A 16,971-nucleotide genomic window follows, 5' to 3' on the forward strand; every position below is an offset into this window, starting at 1 on the left:
ATGCAATAAATAAAAGCTCACTACTGTTTGACCTAATGTACGCTCTGCTTCCATCTGTACATTGCCCTACACAGCATTATAGTGGTGGTGATGTAAACTGATAGCTCCTCTTTTGAAAATGCACAAAGGCTAGCGAGAAGACTGGACTATCAATTGGTAATACAAAAATAGAACCCGGGTAGCATTTCATACTTGAAAAGTAAAAGGACAGACAGCAAACACAACAGCGTACTTTTTTATGCGTCCGCGTCTCTCCTTGAAACAGAGAAGTTCTGCTGGCGCGGCGGAGCATTCATTATCTCCTTTGTGTCGTCTCTTTTGTGACGGAAATAGAGCTCTCCGGTACAAACGCAGGCCAGCGGCTTGTGCGTGTGTGTGTGTGTGTGCCACACAGACTCCACGGGCCACGCGCTAAGCACTGTGTGAAGGCTGGAAACCAGGCTGATCTTTACAAAAAAACCGTGTTCGTAAGAAAAGAGGAGCGACTGAAACGAGCCCCCGGTAACGGAATTTGTGTGAGTGTGAGAAGAACACGTTTGTTTCTTTCCTGGAAAGCACAGAGGATGGCTGGAAAAGTATAGCTGCATGGAAGTAATGTGGGCTTTACGACACTTCAGACTCAACGTTCTCACTCTCTCTCTCTCTCTCTCTCTCTTACCACTGACATCAATATTGTCCGCTGGATTACAATGGGGCAAATGTGATTTTAGCAGGCTTTTGGGTAACTGCCACTCCCTCTCTCACCCGTCCTAGAAAATGAGCCACAATGATAAAATTACCACTCACTTTTTCAAAGGCAAATGTCTTCACTGAACTCAGTAGGAAATGAGCGTAGCTTTGTAAACACGTGGAATTATCTTACAGTTACATATACGGCTATTTACATGTACAAAATGAGTGGCAAGTCTAATTATGGGTATCTCTTTCTCTCATCTCCCCCTATTAAGGAACAGTTCACCCAAAAAAGAACTTTCTCTCATCATCTACCCTCATGCCAGAGAAAACCAATCACCACTGACTTCAGTTGTACTGCACTGCACTCAATAGTGACTGGTTTTCTCTCCAGTTGTGCTGGACATATATAGGGACAAACTTCACCTGTGTTTTCAACTGGCATCAGGGGAGGAGCTAACTTCACCTGTGTTTCAACTGGCATGAGGGGGAGGAGCTAACTTCTCCTGTGTTTCAACTGGCATGAGGGGGAGGAGATGATAGAATTTTCAGTTTTGGGTGAACTGTTCCTTTATCTCTCTCTCTCTCTCATTCAAAAGCCCTTAAAGAAGCCTTCAGCCACCATGGCTTCTTTAAAAGTCACCGTCAGAGAGTTGATAGTCACGTCTGTCACAATCACCTTCCCTGGAGTCTCTGCTGACGTGGTAACGCACCGATTGTCGCCTCTCGCCGCCCCCTCCCTTGCCGCCGCGAAGCCGTCGCCTACCATCTTGCTGGTCCCCTGGATGCTCACTATCACTGAGGTGATGTTATTCCTCCTGCTCTCTAACCTGGGGTTCAAACCGCCTATCCCTAGCTCCGCATTGCACGTATTGCTGCCCGAATCAAACCCGTTGCTGCCTGTGATAAGAATGTCTTTCAGGGAAGCCCTGTCCTCTGATTGGTCAGGCGGAGGCGTTTGGTTCTGTCTCATTTCAGAAGTCTCTCGGTCAGTCACGACGGCTGGCCCGCCTGCCGCTGTCAGTCTGCCGCCCGTCTTCTCCTCCATCTCCTCCTCCATTTTGTCCTCTGACTTCTCCTGCATCTTCTCCTCCATTTTGTCCTCTGACTTCTCCTCCGACTTCTCTTGCAACTTCTCCTCCATTTTGTCCTCTGAGTTCTCCTCCGACTTCTCCTGCATCTTCTCATCCATCTTCTGCTGCATCTTCTCGTCCATCTTCTCATCAATCTTCTCCACAATCATCTCATCCAACTTCTCCTGCATCTTCTCCTCCATTTTGTCCTCTGACTTCTCCTCCGACTTCTCCTCCATCTCCTCCATTTTGTCCTCCAACTTCTCCTGCATCTTCTCCTCCATTTTGTCCTCTGACTTCTCCTCCGACTTCTCCTCCATCTCCTCCATTTTGTCCTCTGACTTCTCCATCTTCTCCTCCATCTCCTCCATTTTGTCCTCCAACTTCTCCTGCAGCTTCTCATCCATCTTCTGCTGCATCTTCTCGTCCATCTTCTCATCAATCTTCTCGACAATCATCTCATCCATCTTCTCCTGCATCTTCTCGTCCGGCTCCAAATCCTCTCGCTCCAAGACAGGAGGGGAGCTGCACTCTGACAGGCCTGAGAGAGAGAGAGAGAGAGAGAGAGAGAGAGAGAGAGGATAATTTACATTGTGACAGTAAGTTCTGGAGGGCAGCACTTTTGGTAGCATACACTCCCCAATATGAATAATAAATATCGCCGCAAGCGGCAATTGAGGGGTTCAACCACAATATGGTCATTTGTCCAAAAATGAGAAACCTGAGACATTATGTTTAGTTACCACAAACTTCTGTTTCCCAATAGAGCAGAACAGTCATGTGACTTTTCGTGGCGTTTCCTGCCCCAGAAGTGAGTTCCCCATTCATTTTCTCCGTAGACATTTCGGAAAAACCTCATATAACGAGTTTTAAGGCTGGAACCAATCCCACCCGTGACCTACTGAATCGTAAGGGACCATAAAACGTTCGGTTTGGCGCAAAAATAAAAAATAAATAACAAGTGGGAGGGGGGATCGAAAATTAGATTCCGCCTTAAAACTCTGAATGGGGAACTCACTTCTGGGGCAAAAATGTCACGTGACTGTTGAGCTCTATAGATTTGCACCCACAATCAGACGTATGCATTAACCATTACCATAGTGAAAGCCTTAGAAAGAATATTATAACTGTACTAGCGGCGCCACATTAATCAATTTACACATGGCTTTATCATGTTGACAGTCCAGACATTGTTTCTATTTAGTTTGATGAAGACTGATCAAATTATTATTATTTATGTGTCAGACTATTTGCAGCTGCACATTTCTCTACTGTGCACTCAGTTACCAAGATACATTATTCTCATTTTTGGGCTGTTTACTAATTAAGGTATGGCGATTTGATGTAGCACCCACTCACTATTGGCAGAGCTGAAAATGCCACGTGTGGTTGTTTTCAAGCCACACTGCTCAACCTGTCTTAAAGCTCATTTATGGTTACTGCGGAGTGTCCGGTGTTCACGGTGCGGAGGGTCTAAGAGCGCGGTCCCAAGATTCTGCACACACACATTTCATGTGAATTGGAGAAACGGCCTCAGAGGGGTCACACAGAGGTCACTCAGAGGGGTCACTCAGAGGGGTCACACAAAAAAGAGTTTTGGACATCATTCTAGATGGCAGAAAAGAAGTTATAGGCCAAATGGCAAAGCTGTTTGCTATAGCACAGTGATACTCACGCAAACCAAAAACTTCCCTTTGCTCCCTGACACCAGTTTGGTTCTGTTTGAGTCTTGCCAGCTCTTCAGCCTAAAGTTAAATTTCCACCTTTTCGAAAAGTCGGTGCTGTTAATGACGGTGTTTTGTTTCGTGATGGCGCTGCAAATTGGACCTTTTGAATTGTCAAATAACGTTATCACAAAGCAGACAGATGCATTTTGCCGAACCCATGGACACAACGAAAAACCTCCCAGTCCTCTTTAAATGTTCGATATTCGTCTTCATATTGGCGTTTCTTACATTCTTTAGCCATTTTAGTTTCATGCTGAGCTAGTAGAGTTTGAGTACTCAAGACCGGTCTTGGTCTCGAGACCACATTTTGATGGACTCGCCCTCCATCGGTCTCGGTCTTGTCTCGGTCTCGGGCAAGCCGGACTCGGGATTTTATTTCAAGACCAGCTGAGACCACAACTGGAGTGACATCATTACTTAAAATCCCTCCTTCAATCGCAACCAATAACCTTGCAGGTTGAAAGCTTCTAACGCTGTAGCCACGCCCCTCACGTTCATGCACAAAGGAAGACAACACAGGTCACCGAGGTGGCTGGAGAGATGTCGTCCAAATCGTCACTCATATGATTTGCTGATACAAACCACAAAGGGGGTCATAATTTAGCAGCAGTAAGGTGTTTTTACACTTGATTCTGCCCACTGTGTTGAGCCTTTCTGAAGGTGTATTATATAAGGAGTATATATTGTAGCATACAGCCATTTATATTTTACTATAATTCCTAAATAATGATTTATTTCATTGCAGAGCAATGGTGTAAGGTTAGATGGTCGTGTGTAAATGGTCTTGAAAATGGTCTCGCATTTGTCTGGTCTTGGTCTCGGTCTCGCCCCCCCCCTCGGTCTTGGTCTTGTCTCTGTCTCGGGTTAGGTGGTCTCGACTCCAACACTATAAGCTAGCTTTCCCTTGCACTTGTCTTGGGCACCGACAAAGCTCGAGACCTGAGATAAATTGTGATCGGTTGTTCAGATGGGTGAGGGGTTTGGACATAATAGACTGATGTGACTTGAGAATGAGAATGAAATGCTGATGAATTCTGCTGACAATGTTTATGCGGCTCGGCTAGAGTATCACTGCTATAGCGCCACCATGAGGCCAATTGACGTGGATTTCGTAAACTGAGTAGCAACCGAGACTTTGGACCTATAGGCCAAGTTTGGTCGTTTTTTTGTCTTAAAGGGGCACTCTGCCGATTTTCAACCAGCTTTGTATCATTAGAACAACAGTAGTTGTCATTTGTGCATGAATGAGATCACAGGTCCACAACTTTACTCAAATCAACTCTCAATAACTGTCAAACTAAATGAATCAAAACTGTTTACAGCTTTCTGATATACTACTGTTGTTCTAATGATACAAAGCTGGTTGAAAATTGACAGAGTGTTCCTTTAAGGTTTCTGAGATCCAGATACGTTTGTGGCAGAAGAAGAAACGGAAGAATAATCCTAAAAAAAAATACAATAGGGTTCCATCATCCCTAACAATGCATTTCTGATTACAACATTATGTACAACTACATGTACTTCAGATGTGACCGACTGACCATATAGGCTGTCTTCGCGTCTGTCCTCGATGGTGCATTCGGACTCCTGCTTCTCCTCTTCTTCGGTGGTGCCAGCCCAGTCCTCCTCCATGGGTTGCACGTCCCGCTCTGCCTTCCTGTGCAGCCTGGGTTTGTGGGACGTCCCATCTGGACGCCCCCGCTTGGATGGCCTCTGCTTGCTCTTCCGCCGGGCCAAGCGCCGGAACACGCTGCGCCGCTCGCCCTGGTCCACGTCTGTGCTCATGGAGCGCGTGAGGGAGAGGCGCAGCCGGGGCGGGGCCTTGTCCGTCACCTTGTGCGCGCTGCGGAGGTCCATGGATGTTAAGATGTTCTAGGGGCAGAGGTGTGTGTGTGTGTGTGACAGAGAGAGAGAGAGAGAGAGAGAGAGAGTCAGAGACACAGAAAGAAAGACTAGGTCAATATCACGTTGAAGTGCTACAAGTAGCATTTGAACATGAATCAATCATTACGGCGTTCATTTTGAGATATTAGCATAATTAGCATAAACAGACAAAAGCATCTGGGAGCAGATAGGCAGCCTGTACCCGCCTCTACACTACATTTGACACGCTGTGTTACTGTGTTAGATTTTGCGGGCGAGACTTAACAACATAAAGCAACCTTTTTGGGCGTAATCCCTTTCCGTCAAGCTTCCTCGTCTGCTACTGCTCCAGTTAGTGAGTTCCTACATTTCCCAGAATGCCTTTCGGCACCCCCCCAAAGAGCAAGTGTGCACTTGTTGCATTCAGTGCGTGTGAGTGGATAAGTGATAGCGTGGTAACAGCAAGATAAAATCTTGCCACTTCCTCAACATGTCTTGTTGGGGCTGCATTGAGGCTACTGTCAGAAACTGGTCTGATGTATGATGATGATGATGATGATGTATGATATGATGATGATGATGTATGATGACAATGGTGAGTCTAGAAAGAAGCTCTTTGATTCTGAACAACTGACATCAAAACCTGCAGATGTTTTAGATGGATGAATATGTGGCAAGTTATCCTCAGGTCGAATCCTGTACTTCTCCCGCTCTCCCTGGCACTGTGTGTGTGTGTGTGTGTGTGTGTGTGTGTGTGTGTGTGTGTGTGTGTGTGTGTGTGTGTGTGTGCACGTGCACATGTGTGGGTTTCACAGAGCTGTGCCGCTTTCTGTCTCCACTGTGCTTCCTTGTAGAGGTGGGGGGAGGGGCCTATGGGGGAGGGGCCTAGGCTAAATCTCATGCTGACCTCTCGGCTAGAACGAATGGGCTTACATGTCACTTATAGAAGCTGCTGCACCGCTTAAAAAGTGTTTTAGGGTGGACCCCCCCCCCCTCTTTAATTCTGGGAATCACTAGCAGCAACAACACCACTGTCATGAGACAGACAGAGGCTACCAACCACCCCCCCCCCCCCCCCCCCCCCCCCGCTCAAACTTTCAAGGATTTCAAGGACCCGTGGGAACCCTGGCATCAACATCCCTCTAAAATACCTCAGTTATTTAGAGTTGCTGCTATGTGACAGCTAGGCTAGTAATCAATGACAGCCAATGACAACACCCGGAGAGAGGGAGCCAATGACAACACCTGGAGAGAGGGGGCCAATGACAACACCCGGAGAGAGGGAGCCAATGACAACACCTGGAGAGAGGGAACCAATGACAACACCTGGAGAGAGGGGGCCAATGACAACACCTGGAGAGAGGGGGCCAATGACAACACCCGGAGAGAGGGAACTAATGACAACACCTGGAGAGAGGGAACCAATGACAACACCTGGAGAGAGGGAACTAATGACAACACCTGGAGAGAGGGAACCAATGACAACACCCGGAGAGAGGGAACTAATGACAACACCTGGAGAGAGGGAACTAATGACAACACCTGGAGAGAGGGAACTAATGACAACACCTGGAGAGAGGGAACTAATGACAACACCTGGAGAGAGGGAACTAATGACAACACCTGGAGAGAGGGAACTAATGACAACACCTGGAGAGAGGGAACCAATGACAACACCTGGAGAGAGGGAACTAATGACAACACCTGGAGAGAGGGAACTAATGACAACACCTGGAGAGAGGGAACTAATGACAACACCTGGAGAGAGGGAACTAATGACAACACCTGGAGAGAGGGGGCCAATGACAACACCTGGAGAGAGGGAACCAATGACAACACCTGGAGAGAGGGAACTAATGACAACACCTGGAGAGAGGGAACTAATGACAACACCTGGAGAGAGGGAACCAATGACAACACCTGGAGAGAGGGAACCAATGACAACACCTGGAGAGAGGGAACTAATGACAACACCTGGAGAGAGGGAACCAATGACAACACCTGGAGAGAGGGGGCCAATGACAACACCTGGAGAGAGGGAACTAATGACAACACCTGGAGAGAGGGAACCAATGACAACACCTGGAGAGAGGGAACCAATGACAACACCTGGAGAGAGGGAACTAATGACAACACCTGGAGAGAGGGAACCAATGACAACACCTGGAGAGAGGGAACTAATGACAACACCTGGAGAGAGGGAACCAATGACAACACCTGGAGAGAGGGGGCCAATGACAACACCTGGAGAGAGGGAACTAATGACAACACCTGGAGAGAGGGAACCAATGACAACACCTGGAGAGAGGGGGCCAATGACAACACCTGGAGAGAGGGGGCCAATGACAGCACCTGGAGAGAGGGAACTAATGACAACACCTGGAGAGAGGGGGCCAATGACAACACCTGGAGAGAGGGAACTAATGACAACACCTGGAGAGAGGGGGCCAATGACAACACCTGAGCCGTTTTCCCACATGCGCTTTGTACCGCTAAATGACCGGAACGTGGTCTAATGCCTGCATGTGGGAAAGTTGTTTTCCGGTATAAGCGCGACCCCGTCGTCGCGGACATTTCACCAGTTTCGAGCCAGTAAGAAGAGCGGTATGCTCTTAAGGGGACACAAGTGAGAAAACGGGTCCAGTCATTTTCCGCGACACTGGTCCTTCTCTCATGGGCAAGGTGTAGCCTACACAGTTGCTTAATGTTCCAGCGGGCATAATCTAATCATTCGCGCACATTAAAGCAAACTGGCGAAATGATCTTGTGATAATAAGAGCGGTAGCCTATGTCAGCTTCATGTGTGGGCGTGCTGATTTCCGAAGGCGAAGGCAAGCCCGGACACATCAAACGAAGCCAGTCTGTAAAAAGTGCTTCAACGTGACGCAGGTGAACGGATAAACATCGAACCAGCAACTATTTCTCTCAGACACGGATCCCAACTTCTTTAAAGTGCATCATCTAATCATTCGCGCACATCAAAGCAAACTACTTCCACATTTCGCTTCGTGCATTTGCTTTCTCTACATACATACAAGCGTTGGGCAGCTCAAGCCTCTGCCATTCTCGCTGTGTCTGTCCTGTGTGGCTGCTGCGAAGTGCGGAGGACTGAGTGAAGGACTGGCCTCTCTCGAGCAGAGAGGGGAGGGGGGAAATCGGCTGTGTTTATTACGCTGGCGGCTTGACGCTGCTCTTAAGTCAAACGAGTGTGATTTATTGTGTGACAAGCGAACTTATTTCGAGTTTTGCCGACCCCCAAAATAAGCTCCCCCCGCCCCCCAACATACAGGCAATTTTGCTGCTAGATTCCCATATGCGAGCGTGAAGGTGTGAAGGGAAATTCAGGGAAATGTCCGATATTGACTTACAGGTAATTTTCCGGTACGCATGTGGGAAAACGGCTCTGGAGAGAGGGAGCCAATGACAACACCTGGAGAGAGGGAGCCAATGACAACACCTGGAGAGAGGGGTAGCTGCCCTTTCCAGGTCGGTTCTGCCACTTCCCCGCTAAACAGCCAGGAAGTGGAAGCCTATAACTCCTCATAACCAGGCATGTGAGACAGAGTATAGAGAGGTAAGCGTGGTTACCCGCAACACGAGCCTCCTGGGTCTGAGACCTTTCCTGCGGTAGGCCAGGGCCCGGTCCTTCTCCTCCCTGAGAGAGAGAGAGGGAGGGGGGGGGGGGGCAGAACAGATGGATGAAGACAGTGATGGAGAGAGAGAAGCAGAAACAGATTGGGAGATAAAAAAAAAAAAACATGAAAAAAAACAACAACAAAGTACTCAAACAATAGCATTGCTACCAAAAGCCTTTCATGACTACGCACTTCTCTTCGTAAGCCAGGACCAGGCGTGGGTCCAGGATATGGTCCTCTGGTTCCCAAGTGCTGTACCTGCCAATGACAAATTCAGATAGAGATTCAAATTATCTATCTATCTATCTATCTATCTATCTATCTATCTATCTATCTATATATCTATATATCTATATATTGATCTATCTATCTATCTATCTATCTATCTATCTGTCTATCTATCTATCTATCTATCTATCTATCTATCTATCTACTGTATCTATCTATCTATCTATCTATCTATCTCCTCATGGTACAGTTCTCAGATATAAATACAGACAGATTATGGTAATTGCATCCTGGAATCCATGGCATGATGAGGTCATTGAATGATGACCTCATGATTACTCACTTTTGGGGCCATCCCTGCCATTTCAGTAGATACTCCACATTACCCTGAAGGAGAGAGAGAGAGAGAGAGAGAGAGAGAGAGAGAGAGAGAGAGAGAGAGAGAGAGAGAGAGAGAGAGAGAGATCGAGGCTTAGATGCAGCAGGAGTCCGAAAGCAATAGCCAGTCTATTGCTATTGCTATTGCTACAGCTAGTGACTTCTGTATACAGAAGCAAGTCACTAGCTGTGTGTGTATGAGAGTTTGCCAAACAGCAAAAGGATGACTGTCACTTTAAATTGTGGAGTGTGTGTGTGTGTGTGTGGGGGGGGGGGGGGGGGGGGGTTGGGTGTCATGGGCATTTTTCCTCCTTTTAATGGTGTTTCTGAGGGATGACGTCAATGACAGCGGGGCTGGGTGGCCTCCAAACAGCTTCTCTCTCTCTCTCTCTCTCTCTCTCTCTCTCCCTCTCTCTCCCATTGTGGTGACGTGACCGCACATGGCTGCTATATGGGCTAGTTGTTAATAATGCACGGGCACTTTCTAGAACATTACACCGGCGGAGGGAGGGAGATAGGTGGGGCCACGGCGTCCATGTAAACAACGTGTGCTGTTGCGCAACGCACGAGTCAAGCATCCCCTCCCACCCACTCCCAAACAATTATCACAGTCATGAAGAGATCACCATCATATTCCAGCGGGGCTTCGCAGCGTGTCTCCAGCGCGCTATAGTGAGTTTATTATAAACGTATCGTCTATCTGTGGAGTGTGGAACATTCCTTATAACATTCCCTACTGGAATATTCAATTTCCTTATAATATTCCCATTTGGAATAGTTTTACTGTAATATCTGTTAACTTTATAATATGATATATTAATAATATAATTATCCTGCCGTAATTGTTTATTTAAAAAAGGATCTGCTGCAGGGGATTTTTTGCACGTTTACAGGTATATATTTTACAGTATGCATAGCGATTATAGAATATTATGCAGGCATTTTGGCTACTAGCAAACCGCATGCGTTAAATGCATGTCGAGACTGTATTCATTCTAGTGTAGCTACTATTCTTTTTGTTTGAGCAGTTCGCATATGCCACTATAAATCAATGGTCGCTATGATCACGCAGCAGATATGCCATGATAAATCAATGGATCACCATCACGCAGCAGTGACTTGAGAGTGACATTACGCAGCAGTTTCACCCAGATACGGCTCGTCCTCCACCGCTAGCTGTCCCCCCCCCCCCCCCCCTCGCTGGCGTAACCTACAAATAAACTGCGTAGGTCCCTCAGATGGTCGTATGCCCGCTTTCAGGATACACACCCCCTCCACATTTTACTACGGCAGCGTAGGCTCCCCCAACACACAGCTGCTGCGCGCAATAGGAGCACCTGCGTGCGTCCGAGCGGCTCCAAACCAGCCGCATCTCAGCCGTGCTCAGGAGAGGATGCGGGTATGCGCCTCAGCGTGCGGAACAATGTCAAAGTTTTGCGCAGTTCAAGATAATAATAGATTGGGCTCATCATCCTCTTTTGCGTAAACTATAGGCAAACTGCGTAGCCTACTTTAGTTGGACATGGAGATGGCCAGGGGGATGGCGAGCTGACACTCGGCACAGTGTGAGAACGGATTAGGACAAACACATGTGGGGATATTTAACAAGTTATCGGATAACAAGTTATGTAAGTTATATGAAGTATGTTATGATGTCTCTTACCTTTCTAACTCTCTTCTTTGTTATTGACTCCACTGCAAACACTTGGTCTCCTATTGATGACAGCTCCATTGCTGCGCTCAAAACAGGTCGCAACTGGGTCTCTGCTGCTTCTGTTGTAGTGCTGGAATAAAACATAAACAGGGAGACGGTCTCAAAGTTCAGCCGCTCCAGGGGCTCCTCTCCCGGGTTGAGCTCCTGCTCTGTCCCTCCCGGTGTCTCTCGTGGAGCTTCTCTCAAACTCCTGCGTGTTGCTGCTCCGCACGCTCCGCACGCTCCGCACGCCTCTCTGACTTTTTAAAATCTGCGACACATCAACACTGGGTAGCGCGTGCTTTCACCCGGGCGCGCCCCCTTTCCATTGCGTAGCGCCGAGCCCCCAAGGAGCGTGCCCGTACCCGCGAGCCCGCGCACGCAAATTAGAGCAGAGTGCAGAAGGGGGACAGAGCACGGAGGGAGGGAGGGAGGGAGGGAGGAGGAGGAGGAGGCGGGGATCAAAACAAGAAGGTTATTGTGAAACCAAGTTTTTTGGAAAAACACCGAGATGTTTTCACATGCCAGTTACTTAACCGGCATAAATTAAGAAGCATAGGCTACCAGCATACTGGTTAGATGTGTAGTGGAAGTAAACCATCAAACTCAGTTTGCCCACTGTTTTATTTGTGGATATATAGCCAATAATTTATCCATGTTTTTAGTTTGGGATATAAACAGCACATTTTTAGGGATGCATCCTAATGAGGTAGCACTTTACAATAGGCCCTACAGACAATTTTAGAGTAGCTACTTCCTCACCCCCTCACTCGTTTCTCAATTAACTTAATTAACTAATGATTATTTACTCTATGACATTGATTGAGTTACTCAAGAACTGACCATTATAATAGTTACTCATTAGTTCCCTAGTAACTTTTTTTGTAGCCTACCTCATTGTAAAGTGTTGCCCTGATATAAATTGTTAGTAATTGGACAACATACCAGGCAGTAGGCAGTATCAAATGAAAGTGAAAATGAAAGTGAAAATTGTATGAGGACAAGGGCACAACACATTTCTTCTTCTTCCAGAAAATATGGTCGATGTTGTTCATATACTCGTGGTTGGTGACCTCATGGTAATGATCACTAAATAGGTCATATTTTAGACACCTTTTTAGTCACCATGTAGGCTATCACTGATGACAGCAGCCTGAGCCTGGTGTGATATATCTGCTCCTTCACGTGAAATATAACAGCCATGCAAAGTTAAACCGAACTGCAGCCTGGGCATGAAACAGACTGCTGGCTATTTTTATGTAACAGTTGAAAAAGGCAGGCAAGATCACAATCTGCATTGGAAATGAAAGCGTTGCTCTGCATGTTTTCTGGTGGGAATGCCCACACTCCAGCTGTGCACACAAGCTGATCCAAACAAGCAAAGTCTTCACTTTACAATATGCTGCATGCTAAACGAGAAGCCATATCTGCAGAGGGGGGGACTTGAAAGAAGGTTGAATGGGTATCTTGACCACAGAAAAAGCTCCTTGATGATCAGTGTTGGGCAAGTTACTCAGGAAGTGTAATTAGTTACTTATTACTGATTACTCCTTTAAAAAGTAGGCCTAATAACATGACTTGGTATCAAAAGTAATTAGTTACATTGCTCATTACTTTACTATTACTTTCACTAGTATGTTTACGTTTTGAATGCCTTCTGGCCTTGCGAATATATCCCTCCCGAGTCCCCCACGATTTTGGTATAGCCCCCCCCTGGGCAAAAATGCACCAGCTGCCACTGTTTGCTACTCCCCTTCTGAAAAAGTGACATACCTGTTTAGCTCCTTTTAGAACTGAATCCACTTTACAATAATTCACCTTACAGGAGGAGTCAACAATCAGCCAAACTGCAGACTTTATTTATTTGCCTATAACCCAGGACAAAAAATGAAGTGTTCTGGCAATGCAGTCTCGCATAGACCCAGACCTATCTCCACAATTAGTTTTAGCCCTGTGCCAGTGCTGGATAAAGTAATGCAGTAACATGTTACTTGGATTAGTAACTGTAATATAATTACTGTTTTGGAAATTGTAACCCCTTACATTGCTAGTTACTGGGAAAGTAATACAATTACAGTAATGCATTACTTTACTGCCCAACACTGTTGATAATGCTGGCATTTTATATTTATTTGATAGAAGTCTGCATCTAGGCCTACAATCCTAGCCTGGGTAAACCCAGCCCCCAGTGACCTGCTCTCAGGCATACCTTGCTTACAGTCACAAGGTAGTGACTGAGAGCAGGTCACGTGGCGGCTGGGTTTACCCAGGCTACTACAATCCAAACCCTAGAACTGTGTTGGTGTTGTAATCAGACAGTGATCCATAGTGTGTGCACGCGCGCACGCACGCACACGCGCGCACACACACACACACACACACACACACACACACACACACACACACACACACACACACACACACACACACACACGTGCACACACACCTACACACACCTACACACACACACACACACACACACACACACACACACACACACACACACACACACACACACACACACACACACACACAGCTATATAACTTTATTAGGGCTGCAACTAATGATTATTTTCATTGTCAATTAATCTTTTGATTATTTTCTAAATTAGCCTAATCGATTAGTTGTTTAGTCTATAAAATGTCAGAAAATTGTGAAAAATGTTGCAGCTCAGTGTTTCCCCAAGCCCAAGATGACGTCCTCAAAAATGTTCTTGTCTTGTCCACAACCCATAGATTTTCAGTTTACTGTCACAGAGGAGTAAAGAAACCAGAAAATATTCACATTATTTTAAGATGCTGGAATCAGAGAATTTTGACTTTTTCCACCTTAAAAATAAAATATACTCAAACCAATTAATCGCTTATCAGAATTGCTGGTGATAGTTTACAACAACTAATCGATTGATTTATTGTAGCACTAAACTTTACTTGTGCTACTATTACAACAAGAGCCCCCAGGGTTGAAATAATGATCCTCTGTGGGAAAAGGGTCGTGAGCCAGATTCCTATTATCTTCCATTGAAGCTCGCACATATCACTTTACTTATGCACCAAAACTCTCCACGCCCACCAACTCTCTCTCTCTCTCTCTCACACACACACACACACACACACACACACACACACACACACGCGCGCACACACACACAATACATGCAATCCGTGCACACGGACTATGGTCCGTTCTCTGCACCTGGAACAAGTCACTTGCATCACTTACGGGCACCGGGTGTCATGGTAACCGTTTCTACGGCGACCGTTGAAAAGCTGGATGATGATGATGAGAGGGAGTGTTGATAAGCAGGTCAGGGTTGACCCGTGACTGCGTGCGACCCCACTCTCTTTTACTGTCTGAATGCCCCACTGCAACTTTTTGAGCGGCGGCCGGAGGAATCCCTTCCAATGATAATCCATAGTGGCTTGGCCTAGTGCGCCCGTGTGCACTCAATAGTGAGTTTATATGTGATCTTATAGTGCATAATAATGTTGATCATATTCATATAATTCCTATAGGGTCTATTCTACTGTTACAATAGCATCTGATTATTATAGTGGCCTGTCTGGTAATCAGTAGTAGTGAGTTTATAGTGATCAAATCGATGCACTGTCGTCTAAAGTTCATGGTCCTATACGCATAATGTATGTGCGGTACTCAATAGTGCGTTTACCTCCTATGGTAACGCTAGTCCTACTCCTAATTACTATAGGGAATGCGGTATTTGTGTCGGCTGTCCTAAAATTGAACAGGGGGTTGATATTTATTTATTTTTACATGGGCAGGTTATCGCTACAATTGAGAAAAGAGTGTCGACAATCACATGACTTTTATCTGCCCAGATACTAGTGGCTAATGTAGCCGAGGATGGAGAGCAAACAACGCGGAAGGACAGATAGATCACGCCGTTCATTCCCACCCACATGTTATGACTCACGGATGACTCACAAACGTGCCAGTAAGAAGGGGATCAGATCACAGCTATTTCTCTGGAATATCAACACAAACCACTAGGGCGGATGGAAGCCTTTACCGGGAATCCAGCCCGTTTTTTATGTCTTCCTGAGAGGCTCGCACTTTACCGGGGAACAGGGGCCGCACTTCTGGGAATCAAGCAGCGGTTCCGCTCCGCCATTCCTCCAGGCTGCAACACTTTAATACCTGCTGTGAAACCAAATGCTGCAGCACAGCACTAACTTTGTGTGACTTTGCCTATAGGGCTAAATGACATTTCTGATCACTGCATGTATTACGTTTCTTCTGGTAATATTTCATGAAACGTTAAGAGTTGCCATCATAGCCCGCAATAATCCTTTAATGGGGTGAAACAAAATTTGATGCATTATTGTCTCAAACTATGCTGTTAATCTATTTCACTGCCATTTCGAAAACCGGGCAGTCCCATTTACATAGGAAGCATGACTCACCACTGACATAATGTAACAATTATATAGGACTAACTTTACCATATACTTTAATTAAATTGTATTAGCGGGAAAGGCTTCTCTATGTAATTGCTCTATAAGTAAAAACAGGCGAAAAACACCCAACCAACAAGGAGAAAAATAAACTTGGTCAACCTTTTTCTTCCTCCTATGCCCATGAAAGTGAAGATCAACCATGCCCAGTTAAATTAAGATTTATTATCATCATTTATCAATATTAAAATTGAAATCCTCAAGTTTGCACGAGGGAAACAAAACAGTCAACATTTATTTGAACTTCTTATATACAATTGAGAAAAGCTAACAAAATATTTTTGCAGTTCCCTTCAACGGCAACAGACTGACAGCAGCAAAACAGCTCAACAAGTATAAAATGCTATACTGGATAAAGCCAAATACCATGTCTTAGTGGAGATGATGAAAATTATCAACATATTCGCTTACATACAGTATGTATTTTTTTTTTTTAATACATGTGTATTTCTTTTTATCAGCACTACCAGCTGTTGGATGTGCAGCTCATCTCATCTTGCACCCAGAGCGTTCTGTCCGCCCGCGGCCATCGGAGGGCGTCAGGGTTCAAAGCAGAGGTTGTGTAGGGCAGTGATTCTCAAACTTTTTCCAAGGACCCCTAAACTCACACAGATTAGACCATGGACCCCCATTTGATAAGAGTTTGTCCCAGGGTCCCTCATCTGATGAGATTTTTTGCTTTTTATGTTTTATTAAAGAAAGCATGTGAAACCCATGACCAAAATAGTCATATATTCTGTTGTCTTATGGATGGAATTATAGTGAAAATAAATTATTCACCTTTTTGCTGGGGACCCCCTGGAACCCCTTCAAGGACCCCTGGGGGTCCCCGGACCCCACTTTGAGAACAACTGGTGTAGGGATTACTGTTGCTGCACACGCTCCATTTTAGAATGCTGTTCTATGCTTTAAGGCTTCGAGGACGGAATCGTCTTCGTGTCACCAGCGTCTGACAGGTCTTCACAGGTCCAGAAGTTAACCCAGGAGAGCTTACTTTGTTTAAAGTCCAGATGTTTGCATGCATCTTGTGCTCAAAGCATCAACGCAGTGCTTAGGTTACAACCTGTAACTTGACAGAAAGGATAATGGGACTCAGTCGGATGTTGGTGTCAAGTGAACAAGTCCACCTAAAGCTCTCGACCTGCTGGCGAAGCCCTTATAACCTGAGTTAGTGCACATTTGCAAAATGCGATTGCAGACTTTTAGGCTGTTATTGTGGTATGGAA

At 45.9% G+C, this 16,971-nt stretch overlaps 1 protein-coding gene across 2 annotated transcripts; it reads right to left on the reverse strand.

Annotated features, from left to right (window-relative positions):
• On the reverse strand, positions 1-11,437 carry cbx7a (chromobox homolog 7a). Of its 2 annotated transcripts, none has more exons than XM_083650256.1 (6): positions 11,240-11,437; positions 9,542-9,585; positions 9,163-9,228; positions 8,924-8,990; positions 5,014-5,344; positions 1-2,286 (listed from the first exon to the last, which is right to left on the reverse strand). In XM_083650256.1, exons 1-6 carry the CDS (start codon positions 11,372-11,374, stop codon positions 1,265-1,267), a joined length of 1,665 nt encoding a protein of 554 aa, XP_083506382.1. In that variant the 5' UTR covers positions 11,375-11,437; the 3' UTR covers positions 1-1,264. The 2 variants fall into 2 exon arrangements, with proteins under 2 accessions (XP_083506382.1, XP_083506381.1); XM_083650255.1 differs by having other exon boundaries at positions 9,139-9,228.
• Between the last annotated feature and the right edge of the window lie 5,534 nt (positions 11,438-16,971).

The sequence above is a fragment of the Poromitra crassiceps genome, assembly GCF_964638095.1.
Source record: "Poromitra crassiceps genome assembly, chromosome: 13".
In the NCBI taxonomy this organism is placed as follows: Eukaryota; Metazoa; Chordata; class Actinopteri; order Beryciformes; family Melamphaidae; genus Poromitra; species Poromitra crassiceps.

What these genes read in the sequence shown, in the direction of transcription:
- cbx7a (XM_083650255.1), bottom strand. Translation starts at nt 11,374, where the DNA reads ATGTTTTATTCCAGCACTACAACAGAAGCAGCAGAGACCCAGTTGCGA. An exon ending in CAAAGAAGAGAGTTAGAAAG is followed by an intron (nt 9,586 to 11,239) that starts GTAAGAGACATC and finishes TCTCTCCTTCAG; the next exon opens with GGTAATGTGGAGTATCTACT. An exon ending in TGGCAGGGATGGCCCCAAAA is followed by an intron (nt 9,229 to 9,541) that starts GTGAGTAATCAT and finishes TGTCATTGGCAG; the next exon opens with GTACAGCACTTGGGAACCAG.